The 23,899-nt window shown below is 40.8% G+C and overlaps 1 protein-coding gene across 7 annotated transcripts in view; it reads left to right on the top strand.

Annotated features, from left to right (window-relative positions):
* Window positions 1–4,591: 4,591 nt before the first annotated feature.
* Window positions 4,592–23,899, top strand: part of LOC101408605 (transmembrane 9 superfamily member 2-like) — a 75,876-nt gene continuing 56,568 nt past the window's right edge. For 2 of the 7 annotated variants that reach the window (XM_087426923.1, XM_087426925.1), the window contains exons 1-5: window positions 4,592–4,948; window positions 12,654–12,721; window positions 14,020–14,113; window positions 17,970–18,097; window positions 18,421–18,550. In XM_087426923.1, the coding sequence (XP_087283049.1) occupies window positions 4,766–4,948; window positions 12,654–12,721; window positions 14,020–14,113; window positions 17,970–18,097; window positions 18,421–18,550 (603 nt within the window). In that variant the 5' untranslated portion in view covers window positions 4,592–4,765. Of the gene's footprint in view, window positions 4,949–5,440; window positions 5,840–12,653; window positions 12,722–14,019; window positions 14,114–17,969; window positions 18,098–18,420; window positions 18,551–23,899 lie in introns of those variants that run through there. The other 5 variants (XM_087426920.1, XM_014796227.2, XM_087426921.1 and 2 more) reach the window with 4 other exon arrangements.

Here is a 23,899-nt window from a genome sequence, read left to right as displayed (position 1 = left end):
AAAGGTATGCTACGACCTCTGGCACTGACACATTGGCTTACCATGGCACTTGAGTTCCCTTGTTGACGTTCCAATGCTGATTAAGAAACATCGCTTAAATGGAGCATGATTCCACTGGATCACAGTATTCCTTTGTTCCACTACTTAATTTTGGTCTATACACATTGAAGTGAACTGGAAAGAGGATGAGAATTGTAGCTTGGATATCTTTAATTCCAAATGGTTAGAAACATAAAAAAAAAACAAACTATTAAAGACCTAGTAGTTGCATTAGTCTGTTTTGTACATTTTTTTTTTTTTGTGAGGAAGATCAGCCCTGAGTTAACATCTGCCAATCCTCCTCCTCCTCCTTTTTGCTGATGAAGACTGGCCCTGGGCTAACATCCGTGCCCATCTTCCTCCACTTTATAGGGGATGCCGCCACAGCATGGCTCCACAAGCGGTGCATAAGTGCACGCCCGGGATTCGAACCTGTGAGCCCCAGGCCGCCGCAGCGGAGCGCGCGCACTTAATACCGCTTGTGCCACCGGGCCGGCCCCTATACATTTTCTTTAACGTGGCCTGAAGCACCTACTTTTGTGAAGTGCCATTCCTTGTCTTCTCTCCTTTGAAAAAACTGAGTGATATTGCATATCACAAATTTCATGGTTAAATGTCTCTATGCACCACTGTCAAACATACCTCATAACTTGAGATTCATATGCTTCACTCAGTCTTTCACTTGCTTATTTTTGAAACATTCATAGTTGATGTAGCTGGAAATTTAATGGCTACATCATGAAAAGAGTTTATTTCTTTTTTTATTACCAAACATTTTCACTTCCTTTTAATACCATTGTATTTGAGAACTATATTATATATCAGAAGACTTGCTTCCTAGTCTCAGCTTCGTCATCTGTTAGCTGTGTGACCTTTTGGACAAGCAAATTAACTTCTCTTGGCCTCAGTTATCCCACATAAAATAACTACCTTGCCTACCTCATACGGTCACTGGGAGGATCTTGTGACATAACGGATGGGCAAGAACTTTGCAAACTCTACTGCTACATAAATAAAGAGGGTATTATCCTTGTTATCAACACTCTCATCTTTTGATTGCATCCTTTTTTGATTTCTAAATGAAGTAAAATATATAAAAATGCCTATGACAGTGTAAGTTACCTGGTATTCATTAATCTGTCTTTTCATTTATTCTGAATCTATGCATTTTTTTATTAATTAATTAATTAATTTATTTTTCCCCCAAAGCCCCAGTAGATAGTTGCATGTCATAGCTGCACATCCTTCTAGTTGCTGTATGTGGGACACGGCCTCAGCATGGCCAGAAAAGCAGTGCGTCAGTGCCAGCCGGGGATCCTAACCCGGGCCGCCAGCAGCGGAGTGCGTGCACTTAAGCGCTAAGCCATGGGGCCGGCCCTGAATCTATGCATTGTGCTCTTATCAAGTGTCTGGGTCTGTGCTAGGGATATGAAGATAAGGAAGAAATGGATCCTGTGCTCAAGAAGCTTACTTTCAGTAGAGGGAGAGAGACAAGTAAGCAAATAAAATGAATCAAGTGGTCTTCACATTCACGCCAAAATACCCCTAATGGCCCAGGAGAGAGAACCCATGTCTCTCTGGAGTTTGGGGCATAGCCTACATTAAGAAATTAATTTCTTTGAGTTTTATCTTTTAAAAGCCTTGCAGGGGCTGGCCTGGTGGTGTAATAGTTAAGTTCGTGTGCCTCTTCCGCAGCCTGGGGATCACAGGTTGTGATCCGGGACCTACGCACTACTTATCAAGCCATGCTGTGGCAGGCATCCCACATATAAAGTAGAGAAAGATGGGCACGGATGTTAGCCCAGGGCCAATCTTCCTCAGCAAAAGGGGAGGATTGGCAACAGGTGTTAGCTCAGGGCTAATCTTCCTCACCAAAGGAAAAAAATAAATAGATAAAAGCCCTGCAAATTTTGCATTCCACACGGCAATACAGCCCTGTTTGTTTGTTGTTGTTGTTTTTTACACAGCAAACAACCAAGTGAGGTTTATTCTGGAAATACAAAGCGATTCAATATTTGAAAATCAATGCAATGCATCATATTGATAGTCTTAAGAAGAAACACATGATCATATCAATTGATGCCATAAAAAATGGATAAAATTCAATATCAGGTCATGATAAAAACTCTCAGCAAACTAGGAAGAGAAGGGAACTTCTTTAACCTGATAAAGGGCAGCTACAAAAAGCCTATAGCTAACATCATCCTTAATGGTGAAAGACTGAATGCTTTTCCCCTAAGATGGAGAAGAAGGCAAGGATGTCCACTTTCACCACTTCTGTTCAACATTACATTGGAAATCCAATATAATGGATTGTGCAATAAGGCAAGAAAGCGAGACGAAGGGCATACAAATTGGAAAGGAAGAAATAAAACTGTGCCTATAGGCATACAACATGAGAAGGCGTACAGGGCTGCCCAGAGACAGCAGGCAGGCCTCACTCTGGAGAGGTCTTCAAATTGGCGCATGGGGGAGGGGAGGCCTTTGTGTTGGGCAAAGCCAGGCCTGCCTAGTGGATGACTGCCACAAGGCTGCCCTGGGGCTTCTGCATCTTGTAGGGGGTGGGGGTTGGGGAGGTAAAAGACAAACTCCTAGAGGCCCGCAGCAGCAGAGAATGCAGAGAATGCGCTGGAATGGGCCACCTCCATCTGTGATCTCCAGGCTCAGCAGGTGGCTGGAGCTGGGGACAATCACATACTGGTGACACCAGGAGGGCTGCGTCTTTTTGCTGAGAATGGGGACGTAGCCATGGGTGATGCTTCACTTCTTGAGGTTAACAGACATGGCCCCGCAGGGGGCTTTAATGGAAGACCTCAAGGGCACCGTTGGAATTATAGAGGATGAGGATGGTGACCAGGGCAAAAAGGATCACCAACATGCTGACCGCTGGTCTTTCCTGCTTCTCGTCTCTCTCTGGCGCCTGCGGAGGGGCGGGGGCCGGCGTCCTGTAGGTGACTGGGTGGCAGACCTCGCCCGGGGAGCGCCAGGCACCCCATGGTCCCCTTACTTGGCAAGAGGCGCCCTGCTCCGCAGACAGCTCAGTCCCGCAGCAGTCCTGGCCCGCTTGGTCCTAGCGCAGCAGCTAGACGCCCGGGCCCAGGCCTGGGAGACTGGCGGAGCGTCCAGTTTAACATACACTTTTTCATCAAAAGGCAGACCAATGAGCGGTGGTAATGCAGTGGTGAAACACAAGATTTTTATTCAAGCTCTAGTTGCTTCCAGCTGTCACCACTTTCACGCTTTCTAGCTCCCTTTTCCTGTTCCTCTTCACAAAGGTGGTGCCCCGTCTGATCGAGTTATCCTGTCCTTCAAATCTTTACCTGGGCTTCTCCAATTCTCTTCGTCAAGTTCAATCTTTTCACACTCACAACTCCCCTAATTCTGATCGTTCGTACATTTTCTCCTTTCATGTCTCCTACAACATTTCTTACCTCTCTAGTCCAAGAGTTAACTCGCTAAATTTCTACACACCTCTGCTAATGGCCAGCTCGCTGCCTGTGTTGGGTCTTGAATCGCCGTCTGCCAATCAGCAGAAGACGCAGACCTCTTGGAGCGAGGGAACTTGGACAAAAAGGCTCTTGGCAAGGCGCAGACGTCTCAGCATAAACAAATAACCTCTTGTTCTCCAAAGCTCTTGAGACTCAAGAAAGAATAATAATAAGTTCTTCTACTATCTTTGTCCTAGGATACCTACAATTCTCTCTAGGTCCAAATACAAGCACTTTGCATTATAGGACGGCACAAGAAACAGAAGGGAAGGGCGACAAGCATTCTTACGGAGGTCGCAAAATAAGATCCCTGCCGCTAAGATAAAGAAAACTTTCTTTCAAAATCTAAGAGCAACCCCCGCTTTCCCCACCTCCTTTTTCTTCAGTCTTCTCCCCTTTCTCCCTCCTTTCCCAGACCTGCTCTGTCCAATAGAAATATAACGCGAGACACAGATGTAGTTTTGAATGTTCTAGTAACCACATTTTAAAAATAAAAAGAAACAGGTGAAATTAATTGTAATAATGTTTTATTTAACGCAATAGACCCCAAATACTATCATTTCAACATGTAATCAATATAAAAATGGAGATGTTTTGCGTTCTTGTTATCGTGCAAAGCTCGGTGTGCATTCTACACTTACAGAACATCAATTTCGGACTCGCTGCATTTCAAGCGACTAATAGCCACCATACTGGGCAGCAAGGCCCTGGAATTCCCCTTCCTCCCCCTTCTCCCTACCCCCCAACCTCGGCAGCGAGAAATGAAGATGGCGGGGACGGTGAACAGTGCTACTTTGGGACTGAGAGAGGCAAAATCAGGAGGGTGGGAGACCCTGTGATGTTGAGATGTTGAGACATCTCAGACAGCCTCCTTTGCTCCCCCCACCCCCCAGCTCCTCGAGATGGCGCTGCAGGCAGCGCCTGAGGAACCGCCTGAACCGCGGGAAAGTGCTGAGCTGGGGGTGTGGTGGGGCGGGGCGGAGAGGTGGGGGTGGAAGGCGCGGCGGGGACCAGCACGCATGCGTACCGCGCGCGCTCACAAAGCGAGCCCGGCGCCCTAGCAACCGGGTTCCAAGCCAGTGTCGCTCAATAACTGGCCTTCCCGGGAGTTCTAGTCCCACTAGCCGGTGTCGGCTCTTCCCTGTCCACGGTTTTTCCTTATCATTTTTGGCTTTCCCCTCCACTAGTTCCCATCTAACCCATGGTGTGTGTCCCCGAGCGCTGAGCCCGCTCCTAAAATGAGTACTCGTGGTTTCCGCGTGGGAACCAACGTGTGGCGCCTCCGGTCTGCCATCCCCAGGCTGCTGCTGGGGCTGGGGCTGCTCCTGGGGCTTCAGGCCGCCCCCTGCGCGGCTTTCTACCTTCCTGGGTTGGCTCCAGTCAACTTCTGCGAGGCAGACCGAGAGACTGCAAGCTGCAAGGTGAGGACCAGAGAGAGGGAGTGAGATGTGAGGGGAAGGCTGCGGGTAGGGGCGTAGGGCACACCGGGGCAGCCCGGGCTCGGAAGCTCTTTGACTCTGCCCGGGAATGCCTAAGCCCTCTCTGGGGGTGTGTTTCAGGGTCTCAATCTCTTGAGCCTCGCACTCGGGTGGATCCGGGTCTATCTTTTCCCCCGATCATTTTTCCCTCCCTCTCGGCTCCTCCCACTTCCTCTCTGTTTCTCCTCCTCCCTCTCAGCTCCTTCTCCTCCTCCTCCTTGACAGCTCCTCCTTTTCCTCTTTTCTCTCGGGCCCCTTCCCATCCCTCTCGGCTCCGCCACCTCCCTTCGACTCTTCCCTCTAGGCTCCGCCCCTCCCTCTCGGCCCCACCCTCTCCCCTTATATTGGTTCCTCTCCCTCCTCCTTCTCTGTTCCGCCAACTCCGTCTCAGCTCCTACCTCTCCTCTTGGTTCCTCCCCTTCCCCCTCCCTTCTTGACTGCTTCTTCACCGCCCTCTCATCTCCTCCCCCTCCATCCCAATTCCCCCTACTTCCCTCTCCCTCTGGGCTTCTTCCTCTCCCTCTCAGCGTCGTCTCACTCCTCCCTTCTTCTCCTGCCTATTGTCCCCCTTATACAATCAGTCTCCCTTTCAAGACTCACCCACTGTGGGCTTTCTTAGATACAACCCCACCATGCTTCTGTCACCCCTCACTCCTGTAGTCGCACACTTTTACCTCCTTAATTCTTGTTAATCCACTTCGGTCTCCCCTGGGCCCCCTCTCCGCAAACACCAAGATAATATTATTTACCTCTCACACTTGTGCGAATAAAATGAGACAACGTATGAAAAGCACTGACTACGGCACCTGGCACACAGTAAGCTTTCAATAAATGGTAACTATTATCATTAGTAGTTTTCTGTAGCCAGAGATTTCTGGCCCAATTCCTTTTCCGTGTGCCCCCCAACCTCCAGTAATTTCTTGACTCCCGTCTTAGGCAACCTTGGTTTTGTAACTGTAAGCTGTCTCAAAAAAAATTTTTTTTTCAAGTAATCAATTCAAAAGGTCGTAATGAATGAGACATTTTCTGACCCCTAGTTGCCTAATCTAGTGTGTGGCGGAGTGTTCTGGTAGAAGGCCCCACAAAGGCGCTACAAAGTTGAGAACAGTGCTGGGTGTGATCTGACTGTAGACTTAGCCAACTGGAAAGTTCCAGGAGTTTTTAAAGGCCAGTTCTAGGTGCAGCCAGTTTGCTCTTAAAACCTGGAGCTTGCGTTTTCCTGTGAGAAGTGTTGATAGTAATGTTTTGAGCCAACATCTTGCCAAAAACATGTAATGAAAGAAGCGGCACTTAAAAAATATTTTATAGGGGGCCAGCCAGTTGCCATAGCGACTACGTTTGGCGCGCTCTGCTTTGGCGGCAGGGTTCCCAGATTCGGATCAGGCGGACTTACACCAGTTGTCACTCACTGTGGCGGGGACCCACATATAAAATAGAGGAAGACTGGCAACTGATGTTAGCTCTGGGTGAATCTTCCTTAGCAAAAAAACTTTTAAAAAAGAATTTTGTTTCTGCCTTTTCTCTGACTGGTGCTATGTAGTCCTGGCTCTTTATTTATTTCAGCAGGCTTCCTGGCAAAGAAACATGATCTTTAACCATAACAAATATCTGGAATTTCTTTTCTGTAAGCTCTCTTCTTTTTAGGCTCTTACTCACTTCCCTAAATGCAGTCTACTTTTTATTCTGAGGTTGCACCTTCTGTCCTTTGGTGAGTCGCTCCTTTTTATATTTAACACTCCAAACTTCCCTAATTTGGTAGTGTCTAGCTCCTTGATTTTTAGTTTTAAATTTTTACTATTACAAAAGCAGTAACAGAGCCAGCCCTGAGGGCCTAGTGGTTAAAGTTTGGTGCTCACCACTTCGGTGGCCTGGGTTCATTTCCTGGTTTGGGAAACACACCAGCCATCTGTCAGTTGCCCTGCTGTGGCGGCGGCTCACATGGAAGAACTAGAAGGACTTACAACTAAGATATACAACCATGCACTTGGACTTTGGGGAGGGAAAAAAGAGCAGTAACATGCATGGTAGATGGTTAGAAAATGCAGATAGGCAAAAATAAGAAAAGAAAAACATTTCTAACAACTAGAGAATTCCATTGTTGATACCTCAGCATGTATTCTGGATTTTTTCCTATACATATTTATACCCACGTGTATATTTTTAACAAAATTTTTTTTTAGAGCAGTTTTAAGTTCATGGTAAAATTGAGCAGAAAGTATAGAGTTCCCATGTACTGCTGCCCCCACGCATGCATAGCTCCCCCCATTATTAACATCCCTTACCAGGGTTGTACATTTGTTACAGTTGATGAACCTACACTGACACATCATTATCAACCCAAGTCCATAGTTTACATTACTGTTCGCTCTTGGTGTTGTGCATCCTGAGTTTGGACAAATGCATAATGACATGTATCCATCATTATAATAACATACAGAGTAATGTCACTGCCCTAAAAGTCCTCTATGTTCTCTGCCTATTCATCCCTCCCCCCCTTTAACCCTTGGCAACCACTGACATATTTACTGTCTCCATAGTTTTGCCTTTTCCAGAATGTCACATAGTTGGAATCATACAGTATGTCGCCTTTTCAGATTGGCTTCTTTCACTTAGTAATATGCATTGAAGTCTCCTCTATGTCTTTTCATGGCTTGATAGCTCATTTCTTTTTAGTGCTGAATAATATTCCATTGTCTAGATGTACCACAGTTCATTTATCTATTCACCTACTCTGAAGAACATCTTGGTCGCTTCTAAATTTTGGCAATTATAAATAAAGCTGCTATAAACGTTGTGTGCAAGTTTTTGTGCAGCCATAAGTTTTCAACTCCTTATATTTCGCCTTCTGTATAGACTACATCGTGTTCACCACCAAAAGTCTAGTTTCCATTCATCACCATACAAATGTACCCCTTTACTCCTTTCACCCTTTGGCCACCCCCTTCCCCTCTGGCAACCACCAACCTGTTCTCTGTATCTATGTGTTTGTTTGTTGCTGTTGCCCACATGCATTTTTTACCAAAATAAAATCATAGTATACATGTTATTTTGTAACCTGCACTTTTCTGTTAAAAACTCTCTTTCCATATCAATACTTTTTTTTTTTGTGAGGAGATCAGCCCTATGCTAACATCTGCCAATCCTCCTCTTTTTTTTTTTCGCTGAGGAAGACTGGCCCTGGGCTGACACCCGTGCCCATCTTCCTCCACTTTATATGGGACGCCGCCACAGCATGGCTTGCCAAGCTGTACGTTGGTGCGCGCCAGGGATCCGAACCAGCGAACGCCCAGGCCGCCTCAGCGGAGCGCACCCACTCCACCGCTTGTGCCATGGGCCGGTCCCCGATATCAATACATTTTTATCTCATCTATTATCCAGTTCATAGTCAGATTTCCCCAGCTATCGCCAAAATATCAAAATCAGAATCCAATCTAGGACCACAAGTTGCATCTGTTTATTATATTCTTATGGCTCTTGTAATCAAGCACAGTCCCCCCTTTTTCTTTACATAACACTGACTTAGAAAAGGCACCAGTCTGTTTTTCCTGTAGAATGTCCCTCTTCCCGGGTTTGTGTTTGCTGCTTTGTGCTGGCATTTTTTTGAAGAAGAAGAAGATTGGCCCTGAGCTAACCAATCTTCCTTTTTTTCTTTTTTCTCCCCAAAGCCCCAGTACCTAGTTGTATATCCTAGTTGTAGGTCATTCTAGTTCTTCTATGTGGGACGCTGCCTCAGCATGGCTTGATGAGTGGTGAGTAGGTGAGTAGGTCCACGCCCAGGCTCTGAACCAGCGAACCCTGGGCTGCCGAAGCAGAATGCGCGACCCTAACTGCTGTGCCTCTGGGCCAGCCCCTTTGTGATGGCATTTAGCTTGATTTAATGGTTAAACTTGAACCCTTTGGAAAGTAATTTGAAACATGTATCAAAGTCTACAAAAGTGTTCATTCCGCTTGATTGTAATGATCCCACTTCTTAGAATAATATGCAAGGACACAGGCAGATGAGAAGTTTTCTCAGTGTATGTCTCATCTCCATGGGTCTTTTCGTCACATAGTACCCCTCCCTGGAGGGCACCAATATTATCAGTTTCTTGTGCATCCTTCTAGGGATTTTATGAATATACAAACAAATATGTATTTATATTCTTTTTTCCTCCCTTTTTTTACATATATGGTAGCATACTGTCTCATCTTAATGTACCTTTATTCATTTAACAATATAGCTTGGAGATTGTTTTATATCATTGCATAAAGGACATCCTCATTCTTTTTTAATAGTTGCATAGCATTCTGTTATAAGGATGTGCTGTAATTGATTTACATAGTCCTTTATTTATGTATTTAGCTTATTTCCATTCTCTTGATCTTAACAAACATTGCTGCATGTGGGAATATATCTGTAGAATAAATTCCTAGGAATGGAATTTCTGGGTCAAAGAATATATGAACTTAACAATTTTGATATCGCCAAATTGCTCTCCAGGGAGGTTGTATTACTTTACACTCCCGCCAACAGTGTGGGAGAGTGCCTGTTTCTCCATAGCTTGTCAACAATGTGTTATCAAACTTTTAGATCTTTGACAATCTGATAGGTGAAAAATTGTGTGTTGTGGTTTTAATTTGCATTGCTTTTATTAGGAACCTTTTTTTTTTTGTGAGGAGGATTGGCCCTGAGCTAACACCTGTTGCCAATCTTCCTCTTTTTGCTTGAGGAAGAGTGGCCCTGAGCTGACCTCTGTGCCCATCTTCCTCTACTTTGTTTATGGGTTTCCACCACAGCATGGCTTGATGAGTGGTGTAGATCAGCGCCCAGGATCCAAACCTGCAAACCCTGGGCCACTGAAGCAGAGTGTGCCAAACTTAACACTGCACCACCAGACCGCCCCTAGGAATCTTTTTTGTTTATCATCTTTTCATATAATTAAAAGCCAGTCAGTCGTATTTTCTTTTCTGTGAACTATCTGTATATCCTTTGCTCATTTTTCTATTAGGTCAAACATTTTAAAAATTGATTTGTGGGAAGTCTTAAATCAGGAAACTAGTCCCTTGTCTGTGACATCCATTTTCCAAGGTTGTCAGTGGTTTTTTCGTTTTGCTTACTGTGGGTTTTTTTTTTTTTGCCATTGAGAAAAATTGGCTTTTACTCTAATTTATCAAATTTTTTATGGCTTCTGAGTTTTGTGCCCTATTTTGAAAGGCCTTTCCCATGCCAGCAAGATTATAACATAATTCTCCCATGGTTTCTTCTATTACTTTTATGGTTTAAATTTTAACATTTAAATAAGATTAATATTTCCTGGTTTAATATATGAGGTAAAGAGCCAACTTAACTTTTTTCCCAGATCACTGACCAGTTGTCTTAACACCATTTATTGAATAATCTATCTTTTCTCCACTTGATTTGAGAAACCATCAAAGTCCTTTAAATATAGTAAGCTCCAAATATGCATTTTAAAATATAGTTCAAATCTTATGTACTTTGTCAGTTTTGGGACTCTACATGAGAAATATTATCCTTAATTATCTGCTATCTTCTTACAAACTTTTGCTTATTCACCTTTATAAAACTATAACTGATATATGTTGCTATTGCTCAATTTCTGACTAGATTTTACTAACTGCAGATACAATTCTCTTATTTTACATAGTTATAGTAAGGCTATTTATATTTGTTCCCAAACTTGATAATTTTCTACATCCTCTTTTATTTATTTTATTTTATTTTTATTTTTTGGGGAAGATTGGCCTTGTGCTAACATCTGTTGCCAATCTTCCTCTTTTTTCTTTTTTTCCCCCAAAGCCCCAGTACATATAGTTGTCTATCATAGTTGTAGAGTTATAGCGCCATATAGTTCTATATGGGACGCTGCCTCAGCATGGCTTGATGAGCGGTGAGTAGGTCCTCGCCCAGGATCTGAACTGGCGAACCCCAGGCAGCCAAAGTGGAACATGCAAACTTAACCACTATGCCACTGGGCTGGTCCCTCTATGTCCTCCTTTAAAAAATCTAACCATAGGGTAAAGGTGATAGCAGAAGTTCAGTTTTTTAAAAAACAGTGTATGGAATTTTGAAAAAGGATAAAGTGATTACCCAAGATCTGCTGTTTTAGTGATTTAAAAAATCCTGCCTGGGGGGGTGGCCTGGTGGTGTAGTGGTTAAGTTCGCGTGTTCCGCTTTGGCAGCCACAGTTCGCTGGTTCGGATCCTGGTCGCAGACCTACTCACCACTTATCAAGCCATGCTGAAGTGGCGTCCCATAGAGAAGAGCTACAACTCTACAACTACGATACACAACTATGTACTGGGGCTTTGGGGAGAAAAAAGAAAAAGAGGAAGATTGGCAACAGATGTTAGTGCAGGGCCAATATTCCTCAAAAAAAAAAAATCCTATCTGGTAAATTATCAAGAACACAGCTGAGATCCTGGGAAGTAAGCAAAAATGTCCTGTGAAGAGTCAGAATAGATGTTATAATGTTCATGCGCTAACTCTCAGGCTCTCACTCTCATGCTCTAAGACAGTCTTTTCAATATAGTTTTTTTTTAATAATTTTATTTATTTATTTTTCCCCCAAAGCCCCAGTAGATAGTTGTATGTCATAGTTGCACATCCTTCTAGTTGCTGTAATGTGGGACGCGGCCTCAGCATGGCCGGAGAAGCGGTGCGTCGGTGCGCGCCCAGGATCCGAACCCGGGCCGCCAGTAGCGGAGCATGTGCACTTAACCGCTAAGCCACGTGGCGGCCCTTCAATATAGTTTTAACAAATCTGGTTACTTATTCCACAAATTGAGGGTTTGCTCTCTAGCAGATTAGGGAGGGGAAAAAGAAGGTAGAGGAGGCATAATGACAGCTGACAGCCAAAAAGAAAGAGAAACAAAGTCTTTACAGACAAGTTTAAGTTCTTTGGTAGGGGTGAGGGGGTGTGGGTGGCAGGGGTGTGGGTAGTCATCTATCGCCATTTATTTTGGGGGCAAATAACTCTTCTTACCTCATTCGACACTGAAGATGTCACAGAGTCAAAGCAGGTGCAATGATTGATGTTCAAAAGGACCCTGAGTCATCAAGGAAGGTTAAATTGTGATCATCATGTTCTGTTTAAGATAGGAAAGAGTGAAATGTATTTTAGCATCTTTCTTATAAAAATGGTTAAAATAATACAAGAAAAGCACTTACGCGGTAGCTTTAATTATCTCAAGTTCTTAACCTGAGTTCCATGGATTCCAGGAACCATGAAGCCTCTTAAAACTGAACAGAGAATTTGGTGGATATGTGTGCTTTTCTGGGGAGAGGGGCCATAGCTTTCATCGTATTCTCAAAAGGTTTTATAATTAAAGGTTAAGAACAACTGAGGTATCTGAAACATTTATGTATTCAGAGAACCCAGTGATGCCAGATAAATGAAATATTATGAACTTATAGCTATACTGTGTTAAAAATTTATAGCTGTACTGTGTTATAAATTTATAACACTGTACTAAGTTATAAATTTGTAACTAGACAGTTATAAATTGATGGGAGCGGTAGACCCAGTTACCTTTCGGTTACTTCGTTATGTATTTTGCAAGTGCTACCTTGTTTTACTTTGTATTGTATTTTGAAAGTGCTACCTTGTGTTACTTTGTATTATTAATGCATGTTTTTTTTCCCTTGTAGTCATCAATAGCAATATTTGTAAATAGACTGGACTCGGTGGAATCTGTCCTATCTTATGAATATAATATGTAAGTTATAAGTATTATAATTATCTGATATAATTGTGTGAAAATGTGTCTTAAGTTGTTAAAGATAGTGAATGAAAGCCCTGGATATATCAATAAATGTGGTGGTAATTTTGTAATAAAGATAACAAGAAAAAAAATGATTAGACTAGAGAGCTTTCAATGCGAGACAAATGCTTAAAAAATTAGGAAGTTGCCATACTTGATTTTTCTTGCTAAGAAAGGCAAATGATAGATTTACTACACTTTGAACTTTTCAGAAAATATCTTTGCAGAGTTGTAGCTTATTTCTAAAACATGGAATCAGTAGGTTTATACTAAGGTTTTTAACAGATGAAGGTGCTTAGTTTAGTAGTGAGCAGTTATTATATAATCAAGATTGAGTATGATCAATCATTTGAGAATAACAAATGTACTTTTTAGAAAAAAATGATTGTAGTTCCTTTTGGTATTATTTACACTAAGCAGAAATAAAATCAGGTCTAATTTTCATTAAAATAGCAGGTGTATATGTAGGGCATTAGTATGAGTATTTAAAATATTTCACAGGCCTACCATTTATTTTATTTTCTACTTAAGCCATTTTATATTCAAATTTACTTAAAGGTAGTTTGATTCTTTTCATCTAGTAACCATTTGATTTGTGAGTGTGTGGGAATGTGTTTTTGGGAGGATTTTGCTTTTTAAGTTTTCCTTTGTTTTTTTTTTTTTTTTTTTTTTTTTATTTTATTTTTTCCCCCCAAAGCCCCAGTGGGTAGTTGTACGTCGTAGCTGCACATCCTTCTAGTTGCTGTATGTGGGACTCGGCCTCAGGATGAACGGAGAAGTGGTGCCTCGATGCGCACCCGGGATCCGAACCCGGGCCACCAGCATCGCAGCGCGCGCACTTAACCACCAAGCCACAGGGCCGGCCCTTAAGTTTTCCTTTGATCAGAACTGATAATTACAGTTTCTAAGTGTCTCAGGTTATAATTAGTACAGTCTTTAAACTGTTGTTTGCTTATTTTTATGGAATTTGAAGTTTAACCCTGAGAATACCTTTAGTTTTTTTTTAAGATTGTGATTACCTACATGACAAAAGTCAAGAGCAGTACTATGAGCATTTTAAATAATTAATTAATAATTATCAGAGGTTAACAATCTAAAGAGAAATATATAATGAGGTCTGTAAATCATAATTAGACACATTCTGGGTCATATTTTTAGAAGCATCTACCATTAACAGTGGAGAGGCTAGATAAATTACAAAGACTAATTTTTTTGCTGATGTTTTTATCTTATTTGAATCTCTCCTCTTTTAGCTTTGACTTCTGTCAAGATTCTGAAAAGAAAAGCCCTTCTGAAAATCTCGGACAAGTGCTATTTGGAGAACGAATAACATCATCTCCTTATAAGGTTTTTCAGCTGATCTTATTACTAAATCTTATTTTAACATGAATCTTCTCAAAACTGATTACCTATACTTGTAGCAAAGAGTGTTTATTTTAAAAGGAGGTAGAGAAAAAGGAAAGGAGGTAGAATCTGGTGTTGCCAGAAGAATGCATTAGTATATGCTCTTTAAGCTATCTGTAGTAGTTAGTGGTTCCATATCAAGTTTTTGCCTTTCAAGTTTTATTTTGCTTTAGAAAGAAAAAAGTTTAATTTATTTTTCTTGCATATTTTGGGTGGGGTGATATAAGCAGATGTAATTGGACTCTCAGTGTCTATTGATATTGCCTTCAATATCATAATAGATACGAGGATAGAGTAAGGATGTTTTCTTTTTTGTGTGTGTGTGTGAGGAAGATCAGCCCTGAGCTAACATCCGTGCTAATCCTCCTCTTTTTGCTGAGGAAGACCGGCTCTGAGCTAACATCTATTGCTAATCCTCCTCTTTTTTTTCCCGCCCAAAGCCCCAGTAGATAGTTGTATGTCATAGCTGCACATCCTTCTAGTTGCTGTATGTGGGACGCGGCCTCAGCATGGCCAGAGAAGCAGTGCGTCGGTGCGCGCCCGGGATCCGAACCCGGGCCGCCAGTAGCGGAGCATGTGCGCTGAACTGCCAAGCCACAGGGCCGGCCCAGGATGTTTTCATAAGCAGTTATGATTATGAAGGCATTAACTTTTTTTTTTTTTTTTAAAGATTTTATTTATTTATTTTTTCCCCCCAAAGCCCCAGTAGATAGTTGTGTGTCATAGCTGCACATCCTTCTAGTTGCTGTATGTGGGACGCGGCCTCAGCATGGCCGGAGAAGCAGCGCGCCGGTGGGAGCCCGGGATCCGAACTTGGGTCGCCAGCAGTGGAGCGTGCTCACTTAACCACCAAGCCACGGGGCCGGCCCAGGCATTAACTTTTTATTTCTTTTTTTCCAACTTCATTGAAGTATAACTGAAGTACAATACACTGCACATATTGAAAGTGTATAATTTGCTCAATTTTAATATATGGATACACTTGTGAAATCTTCAGGTATTAGCTTCTTTTTTTTTTTTTCGTGAGGAAGATCAGCCCTGTGCTAACATCTGCCAATCCTCCTCTTTTTTTGCTGAGGAAGACTGGCCCTGGGCTAACATCTGTGCCCATCTTCCTCTACTTTATATGGGACGCCGCCACAGCATGGCTTGACAAGCGGTGCGTCGGTGCACGCCCGGGATCCGAACCGGCGAACCCCGGGCCGCCACAGCAGAGCGTGTGCACTTAACCGCTTGCGCCACTGGGCCGGGCCCAGGCATTAGCTTCTTTTAAAACTTTTTATTTTAAAATCATTATAGATTCACAGAAATCTAAAAAGTCAAAATGAACAGGGAGGTCTCGTGTACCCTTTATCTGGGTTTGCCCAATGGTAACATCTTGCCTGACTACAGTACAACATCAAAACCAGGGAAGTGACATTGTTACAATGCACAGAGCTTATTCAGATTTCACTAGTTTTACATGCACTCATTTGCGTGTGTGTGTGTGAGAAAGAGAAAGATTCTTTGCAATTTTATCACCTGTGCAGATTCGTGTACCCACCACCACAATCAATACACAGCATAGTTCCATCACCAGAAGGCTCCCTCATGCTGCCCCTTTATAGCCACTCTCCGCCCCCCTCCACATTCCTTACCCCTGACAAACACTAATCTCTTCTCTATTTCTATATTGTTATTTTAATAATGTATACAAATGGAATCATACAGTATGTAACCATTCTGGGATTAGCTTTGTTCACTCAGCGTATTCCCTTGAGACACAACCAGGTTGTTGTGTGTATCCGTAGTTCATTCTATTTTTGTCCATGGCATGGATGTACCAGTTTAACTATTCACCTCATTGAAGGACATTTGGATTGTTTCCAGCTTTTGACTATTTATGTACAAAACTGTTATGAACATTTATGTGTAGGTTTTTTGTGCAGATAGCTTGTCCTTTTTCTGAGATAACCACCCAAGAGTGTAATTCCTAAGTGATGTGTTAGTTGCACATTTAGTTTTGTAACAAACTGCGTAACTTTTTCAGAGTGGCTGTACTATTTTACATTCGCCCCAGCAAAGTATGAGTGGTCCAGTTTCTCTGCATCCTTGTCAGCTTTTATGTTGTCATTTTTTATTTTCGCCACGCTGATAGGTGTGTCTCACTGTGGTTTTAATGTGCATTTTCCTAGTGGCTAATGATGTTGAACATCTTTTCATGTGCTTATTTGCCATCCGTATATTCTCTTCAGCAAAATGTCCCCCTTTTGTCCATTTTCTGTTTGGATTGTTTGTTCTTTTACTGTTGAATTTTCAGAGTTCTTTATATATTCTAGACATGATTCCTTTGTTGCAACGGTAGTTTGCAAATGGTTTCTCCAAGTCTGTAGCTTGCATTTTTGTCCTCTTAACAGAGTCTTTCACAAAGCAAAGGTTTTTAATTTTTATGAGTCTAATTATCAAGTTTTCCTTTTATGACTTATGCTTTTGGTGTCGTCTAATAAGACTTTGCACAGCCTTAGGTCTTGAAGATTTTCTTCTATGCTTTATTCTAAAAGTTTTGTAATTTTACTTCATATTTTTAAGTCTGTGATCCATTTTGAGTTATTTTTTTGTATAAGGTGTGAATTTTGGATTGAAATTTATTTATTTTTGCCTGTAGATGTCCGATTGCTTCAGCATCATTTGTTGAAAAGACTGTCCTTCCTCCATTGAATTGCTTTTGTACCTTCATAAAACAATCACGTGGGCATAGTTGTGGAGGTCTAGTTCTGGGTTCTGTATTGATCTGTTCCATTGGTTTGTGTGTCAGGCATTAGCTTTTCGATGATTAAAGTTGTACACAGTACCCCTGTGGAGCACCATTGTCCCAACAGAAAAGTGTGCCTTATCAAGAAATGCTGTCCCTTGGACTGAAGAAATGTGACAGTGTTGTTTCAGCAATGTTAACTCAGTTGCTGATAAGGAATTTTTTTGTTAATATTTGTATCATTGCAGGAAATGAGGTGCTAAATATGACTCTTTTTTCATAGTTTATTCTTTTTTTTTATAATTTTATTTATTAATTTTTTCCTCCCAAAGCCCCAGTAGATAGCTGTATGTCATAGTTGCACATCCTTCTAGTTGCTGTATGTGGGACGCGACCTCAGCATGGCTGGAGAAGCGGTGCGTCGGTGCGCGCCCGGGATCCGAGCCCAGGCCGCCAGCAGCGGAGCGCGTGCACTTAACCGCTAAGCCACGGGGTCAGCCCTCATAGTTTATTCTTGATCATTATTTCCTGATTAATATCACCGGCACTTTACCTTGATAATTCCCCATAGCTAGACCTTATAAACGAGGTTTCTCATTAAAAATATAAAATATTTTATTATCACTTTTTGGTAACAGCTTTATTCAGAGATAATTCACATACCAAAATAATTGACCCACTTAAAGTGTCCAATTCAGTGTTTTTTAGGATATTCACAGAGTTGTCTAACAATCACTACAATCAATTTTATTATCACTTTTAAGTGAAGGGCTTTATATCAGCATAGTTTTTAGCAAGCTACAGTGGAATTTATATCTCACCTTACATATTATTGAAGAAGGCAAATTCTTCTGTTCAGTGGTGAAAACATTGTGTGTGTGTGTGTGTGTGTGTGTAGTGTAATCATTTCAGGTATGAATTGAAACTTAGAGGAGATAGTGTTGAGGGTGATGGCATACTGAAGTCTCTGAAGAAAAGTTTTATCTGTAAGATCAAGTGCTTATTTTGTGATATTTGATGTATAAAATTGAGTCAAGTCTCTTAATATTTTTAATTCCTTCGTGACAGTTTTCTTTTAACAAGACAGAAACATGTATAAAAGTTTGCGTAAAATCTTATGATACAGCAAATGAAGACCAAGAGAAAAAGTTAGCTTTTTTGAAGAAAGGAATACGACTGAATTATCAACATCACTGGTAGGTTTGGCATCTGAAATAACATGACTTAATCTTTCAATTCCTTGCAGAAGTAGTTTTAATACATACTTGAAATTGTATACTATTTTTTGTGACTTGACTTTGATTAAAAATTTGAACTTAAATATATGTAAGATAATATTAGTATTGCTTGATGTGAAATGCTCGTTAAATTTTTTATTTATTTTTTTTTATTTATTTATTTTTATTTATTTATTTATTTTTTTAAATTTTTTGTTTATTGCAGTAACATTGGTTTATAACATTGTAAAAATTTCAGGTGTACATCATAAATCTTTTATTTTTAAAATATTTATATTTAGGATTATTGATAATATGCCAGTAATATGGTGTCGTGATATGGAGGATGGACAGAAGTACTGCACACCAGGATTTCCAATAGGATGTTTTATTACCGAAAGTGGCATATCAAAAGATGCTTGCATTATCAATGTAAGTGTTGAGAACTTACTATAGGAATATTAGAATGTTTCTTCACTTACAATTGCTTTCTATTAGGGTCACTTAGCAAACATTAATGGGGCATTTACCATCTTCTAGGTTTTGTGCTATGTGTTGGGGATACAAAGACAAGTAGACATGCTCCTTGTCCTCTATGATTTCATAGTCCTTAGTAGGGAAATAGATTTGTAAACAAATCAATGCAATAAAATGTTATATGATGGGAGACTAAGGGGCAAGGAAGATATAATGGAGGGAATGAAAAAGTATTTGTCAGATAAATGGGTGAGTGAGCATTTCTAGTAGGCAAATCAGTGTGAACAAGAGCTTGGGGCTGTGAGTGGGGGGCTGTGAGTAGTCGAGCATATCTGTGGCATAAGTTTTGGGGTTTGGGGATACAGCTAGAGATGAAGCTAAAAAGGGGTGTAGGCAGAAGCCAGACACGGAGGGAGGTCCTGTATGCAATGGTAAGGAAAATAACATTGAATTCCTATTATGTGCCAGGAGCAATGCTATATTACTCTATATACAGTGACTAATTTAATCCTTAAAACAGCCCTGTTGCTAGAATCTACTACTGCCATTTTACAGATGATGAAACTCAATCTCAGAGATGGTAAGTGACTTGACTGGGGCATACAGCTAGTTAAGTGGCAGAGGTAAGACTGCAATTCAAATCTTCTTAGCTTGGGAGTCCCAATCACACTGTGTTTGAAATCTGTCTCATGGTTCTCACAATGTCTCTTACTGGGCCCTAGGGTAACAGAAGTGTTTTGGGGCTGTCATGGAGGCTAACGAAGTGGCTGAATAGGCATGGAAGAGCTCAACAGGGCAGCTCTGAATTTAATCTGTTTTATACGTGGAGAGTTGATGTGGATCAATGATGGGGACGAAGGGGAAGGGAGAGGGAAGAACATAGGATGACTGCTAGGTTTCTGGCTTGGTTGTCTAACTGATGGTACTTTTAATTGTTTCTTTCCAGAGAAAGGGCAGTGCTTCTTAAATTTCAGTCATTCATGCACCACCTTGGTGATTTTTGCCATATCTGAGGCACCTGTATTATTATTTATCTATTTTTAAAAATCCATAATATAACAAATTTATTTGGAAAGGAAACTATATTCCAGAAATTATAGGTTTAATGTACTACTTATATTTTTGTTCATCTAATTTCAAGTAAATAGATAAAAAAGTAGAGTCAAATTGTTTTTTCATCTACTACCTAAAATCATCTCATATATCCCCAGTGATATGTATTCTTCACAATGGGAATCACTCAGATAGGGAATGTTCACAAAGGGAAACATTGAGATAGGAGAAGCACAGACAACTGCTTAATTGATAATTCTTTTAAAGTAAGGGAATAGTGGCAGAAGAGAGTAGTTAATCGACAGGAAAAATTTGATTAATACAGTCTGTGTTTGATACTATATATGAAAGTGGGTTCTTTGGGATGATTTAAAGACCACATCTTTGAAGATCAAGTCTGGGAAGAATAAACGGACCAATAGGATGTAACAGCCCCAGTTGGCCAGAGTAGCAGTAATTTTTGGTAACATTTGTGGGTTTTCACCCTAAAGTTACGAAGGTTAAGTAAAACCAGCAGTTGCCTTTTGTTATCCCTTCTATATATAGAGGAACTCTTGTGAATTTTCTCATTTATTTTTACTTAAAGGATATTTATTTTGAATAGATGTTGATGTCCTCCTCCTTCCCCTTTTACACATAGGCTACCTTTCATTGCAAAATTAAAGCTGTAGGCAAGTTTCAGAAAGGTGTTTAGGGGCCGGCCCGTGGCTTAGTGGTTAAGTGCACGCGCTCCGCTGCTGGCGGCCCAGGTTCGGATCCTGGGTGCGCACCAACGCACCACTTCTCCGGCCATGCTGAGGCGGCGTCCCAGCATACAGCAACTAGAAGGATGTGCAACTATGACATACAACTATCTACTGGGACTTTGGGGAGAAAAAGGGAAAAAAGGGAGGAGGATTGGCAATAGATGTTAGCTCAGGGCCGGTCTTCCTCAGCAAAAAGAGGAGGATTGGCATGGATGTTAGCTCAGGGCTGATCTTCCTAACACACAAAAGAAGAAAAGGTGTTGATAGTTTTTATAGTGTAATTGATCTTGTTCTCAGGAATAATTATATCAGCTATTCTCAAAGTGAGGTCTGGGGCTCTCTGAGAACTTTTCAGAGAGTCTGCAAGGTCAAAACTATTTTCATAATAATAGTTAAGATGTTATTTGCCCTTTTTACTCTCATTATTTCATGAGGGTATGGTAGAATTTTCCAGAGGCTATGTGAAGTGTGATGATGTCAACACTCTGAAGGCCAATGGCGTGTGTGCTTCTGTATTCTCGTGTTTCAAAATTTTCTCATTTTAAGTTTGAATGTGGTCAATATGGGTAGGTATAACCCACATAAACAAAAGCTCATTAAGGTCTTTAATAATTTTTAAGAGTAGGAATCCCAAGTCTAAAAAGTTTGAGAACTGCTGAATTCGATGTTTAGAATCAAAGTGGCAGATGTGGTTGTCTGATCAATGAAAAGCTTTTTTTTGTTTTAAAATTCTTTAATTACATTCACATTGTGCAACCACCACCACCATGACTACAAAAGTAACACATATTTGTAAAAACCTCATACAACACAGAGGTATAAAGAGTATGAAGTGAGAGTCTCCCCAGAATCCTCCTCAATCTTAATAGATTCTTTTTTATGTATGTATAATTTTTAAATCTGAGATTATAATATATATATTTCTGTAATCTGCTCTTTGTCTTTACTTAGAAGTTTATAATGGACTTCTTTCCATATTCATTATACATATATACATACATACATACATATATATATATAGAGAGAGAGAGAATACAAGAGCAAGAAAGCGCTTATACTTTTTAATAGTTTCATAGTATTCCATTATATGGATGGATCATAATTTTTTTTTAAATTTTATTTATTTATTTATTTTTGCCCCTAAAGCCACAGTAGATAGTTGTATGTCATAGCTGCACATCCTTCTAGTTGCTGTATGTGGGACGCGGCCTCAGCATGGCCGGAGAAGTGGTGTGTCGGTGCGCACCCAGGATCCGAACCCCGGCCGCCAGTAGCGGAGTGCGTGCATTTAACCGCTAAGCCACGGGGCCAGCCCAGATCATAATTTTTTATCCAGTCCATCATGATTAGGTGTTTTCCATTTTTGTTAATAATGCTGCAGTGAACATTCTTTCACCTCTTTGAGTCTCATCTGTAAAATGGGAATAAGAATAGTACATACCCCATAGGGTTGTTGTGAGGATAAATAGGATAATACTTGTAAAGTACTTGGAGCAGTGTCTAATACAAAATAGGCACTCAATACATGATAGTTATTATTGTACAAACATCTGTGTACTCTTGTTTAATTGTTACCTTAGGATAAATTCATATAAGTGTAATTGCTAGGTCAAAGAATATGAACTTTAAAAAAAAACACCTTTTTGTTGTAAAATACAGATATAGAAAACTACACGGAACAGATATAAAGTTTAATGAATTATTATAAGGGGAACACCTTTGTAAACCCCAACCAGGTCAAGAAATAGAATTTGGCCAGCCACTCCAGAAGGTACCCATGTATCCCTACCCATTACAACACCCTTCCCCTAAGGTAACCATTGTCCTTTTATCCTAAGCACTTCCTTGAGTTTCTTTTATAGTTTTATCACCCAAGTCCACATCCCTAGACACTGTAGTAGACTTGCCTATTTTCTATATCTTTTTTCAATATTTTATTATGAGCTTTTTCAAGCACACAGAAAAGTTGAGTGAATTATGTAGTGGACACTCATGTACCCATCACCTAGATTCTACAATTAGCATTTTTCTGTATTTGATTTATGACATATCTATCCATTTGTCCATCCCTGTATTATTTATCCAAACAATGGTGCATGTTCCTCTGTCCTTTATTTCCTGCAAATTGGCAAGTGGATCCAGCAGCTTGATGAGATTCAGGTTCGATCTCTTTGGCGAGATAAGGTAGTAGTATGTTCTTTCATCAGGTGGCACATAATGTCTCTTTTTTAAAAATAGATTTATTATTTAGAGTGGTTTTAGGTTCAAGGAAAAATTAGGCAGCAGGTACAGAGATTTCCCATATACCCCCTGCCCCCACACATGCATTGCCTCCGCCATTATCAATATCACTCACCAGAGTGTGGTACATTTATTACAATTGATGAACCTACATTGGTACACCATTATCAACCAAAGACCATAGTTTACATTAGGGTTCACTCTTGGTGTTGTACATTTTATGGGTTTGAACAAATGTATAATAACATGTATCCACTGTAACAATATCATACAGAGTAGTTTCACTGCCCTAAAAATCTTCTGTGTTCCACCTATTCATCCCTCCCTCCCCACAACCTGATGTCTTATTGTCTGGTTTTGTTGTGATGCATGGATCCATTAATTGGTTAGAGGTTGCACACGCTAGACAAACAGGAGCTGTGGAGTGAGCTCCCATCAGCCCTGAAATGAAACCCTTTTCCCTTGCAGTGTCTGTCTAGCGCCCTCTACTGACAAAGCTTCATTCGGTGCTAGCTTGCAAAGGAAAAGTATTTAAAATATTTGAGGGGCCAGATAATTTTCACAGATGTCAAAAAGCATGAATTTGGATATGAGAGGCAATAAATCAATAACTGGCACACCTTACACGCATGTACTGATCACTACTCTGATGAAAGAGAGCCCTCTGCGTATCTCCAGAAATCTCTGCAGCTGTATTCTCTCTGGTGCCCCACAAAATAGAGCACCTTTGGCCTCTCTCGACTTTGAACTTTGTCTTCTCAACTCGGGGAGACTGTAGAGCTCTGCTTGGGTATCCTTTCCCTGCATCACAGCCTGGAAATTCTCTCTGGCAAGTAAGCTTGAGGCAGTAGTAGGGCTCACCTCATTTGTTCTTCTCTTGGTGATCACCCTCTTAACGTTCTTTGTTGTCCAAGGTCTGGAAACTGTTGTTTCATATATTTTATCCATTTTTTTTAAGTTGTTTAAGGTGAAAGGGTAAATCTGGTCTCACGTTATTCCATCATGTCTGGAGGAGGAAGTCCAACTGCCTTGTTTTCTTTTTGCATACATTTACTTGGTGTAACTTGGACTAGCCTTTCATTGTTAACTTTTCAGAATCTCTTCGTTTTTGATGTGTCTCTTGTATACAACATATTGTTGAGTTTTGCTTTGTGGTATCTTATGAAAAATCTTTTCCTCTTAATACATGAGTTAAGCCCATTTACATTTACATTTATTGATATTACATTTGGTCTCAGTTCTGTTATATTATTTTATGTTTTGT

The sequence above is a fragment of the Ceratotherium simum genome, chromosome X, assembly GCF_057802395.1.
Source record: "Ceratotherium simum simum isolate JZ-2026a chromosome X, ASM5780239v1, whole genome shotgun sequence".
Lineage (NCBI taxonomy): Eukaryota > Metazoa > Chordata > Mammalia > Perissodactyla > Rhinocerotidae > Ceratotherium > Ceratotherium simum.
This window is presented reverse-complemented; position numbering and strand designations above follow the sequence as displayed.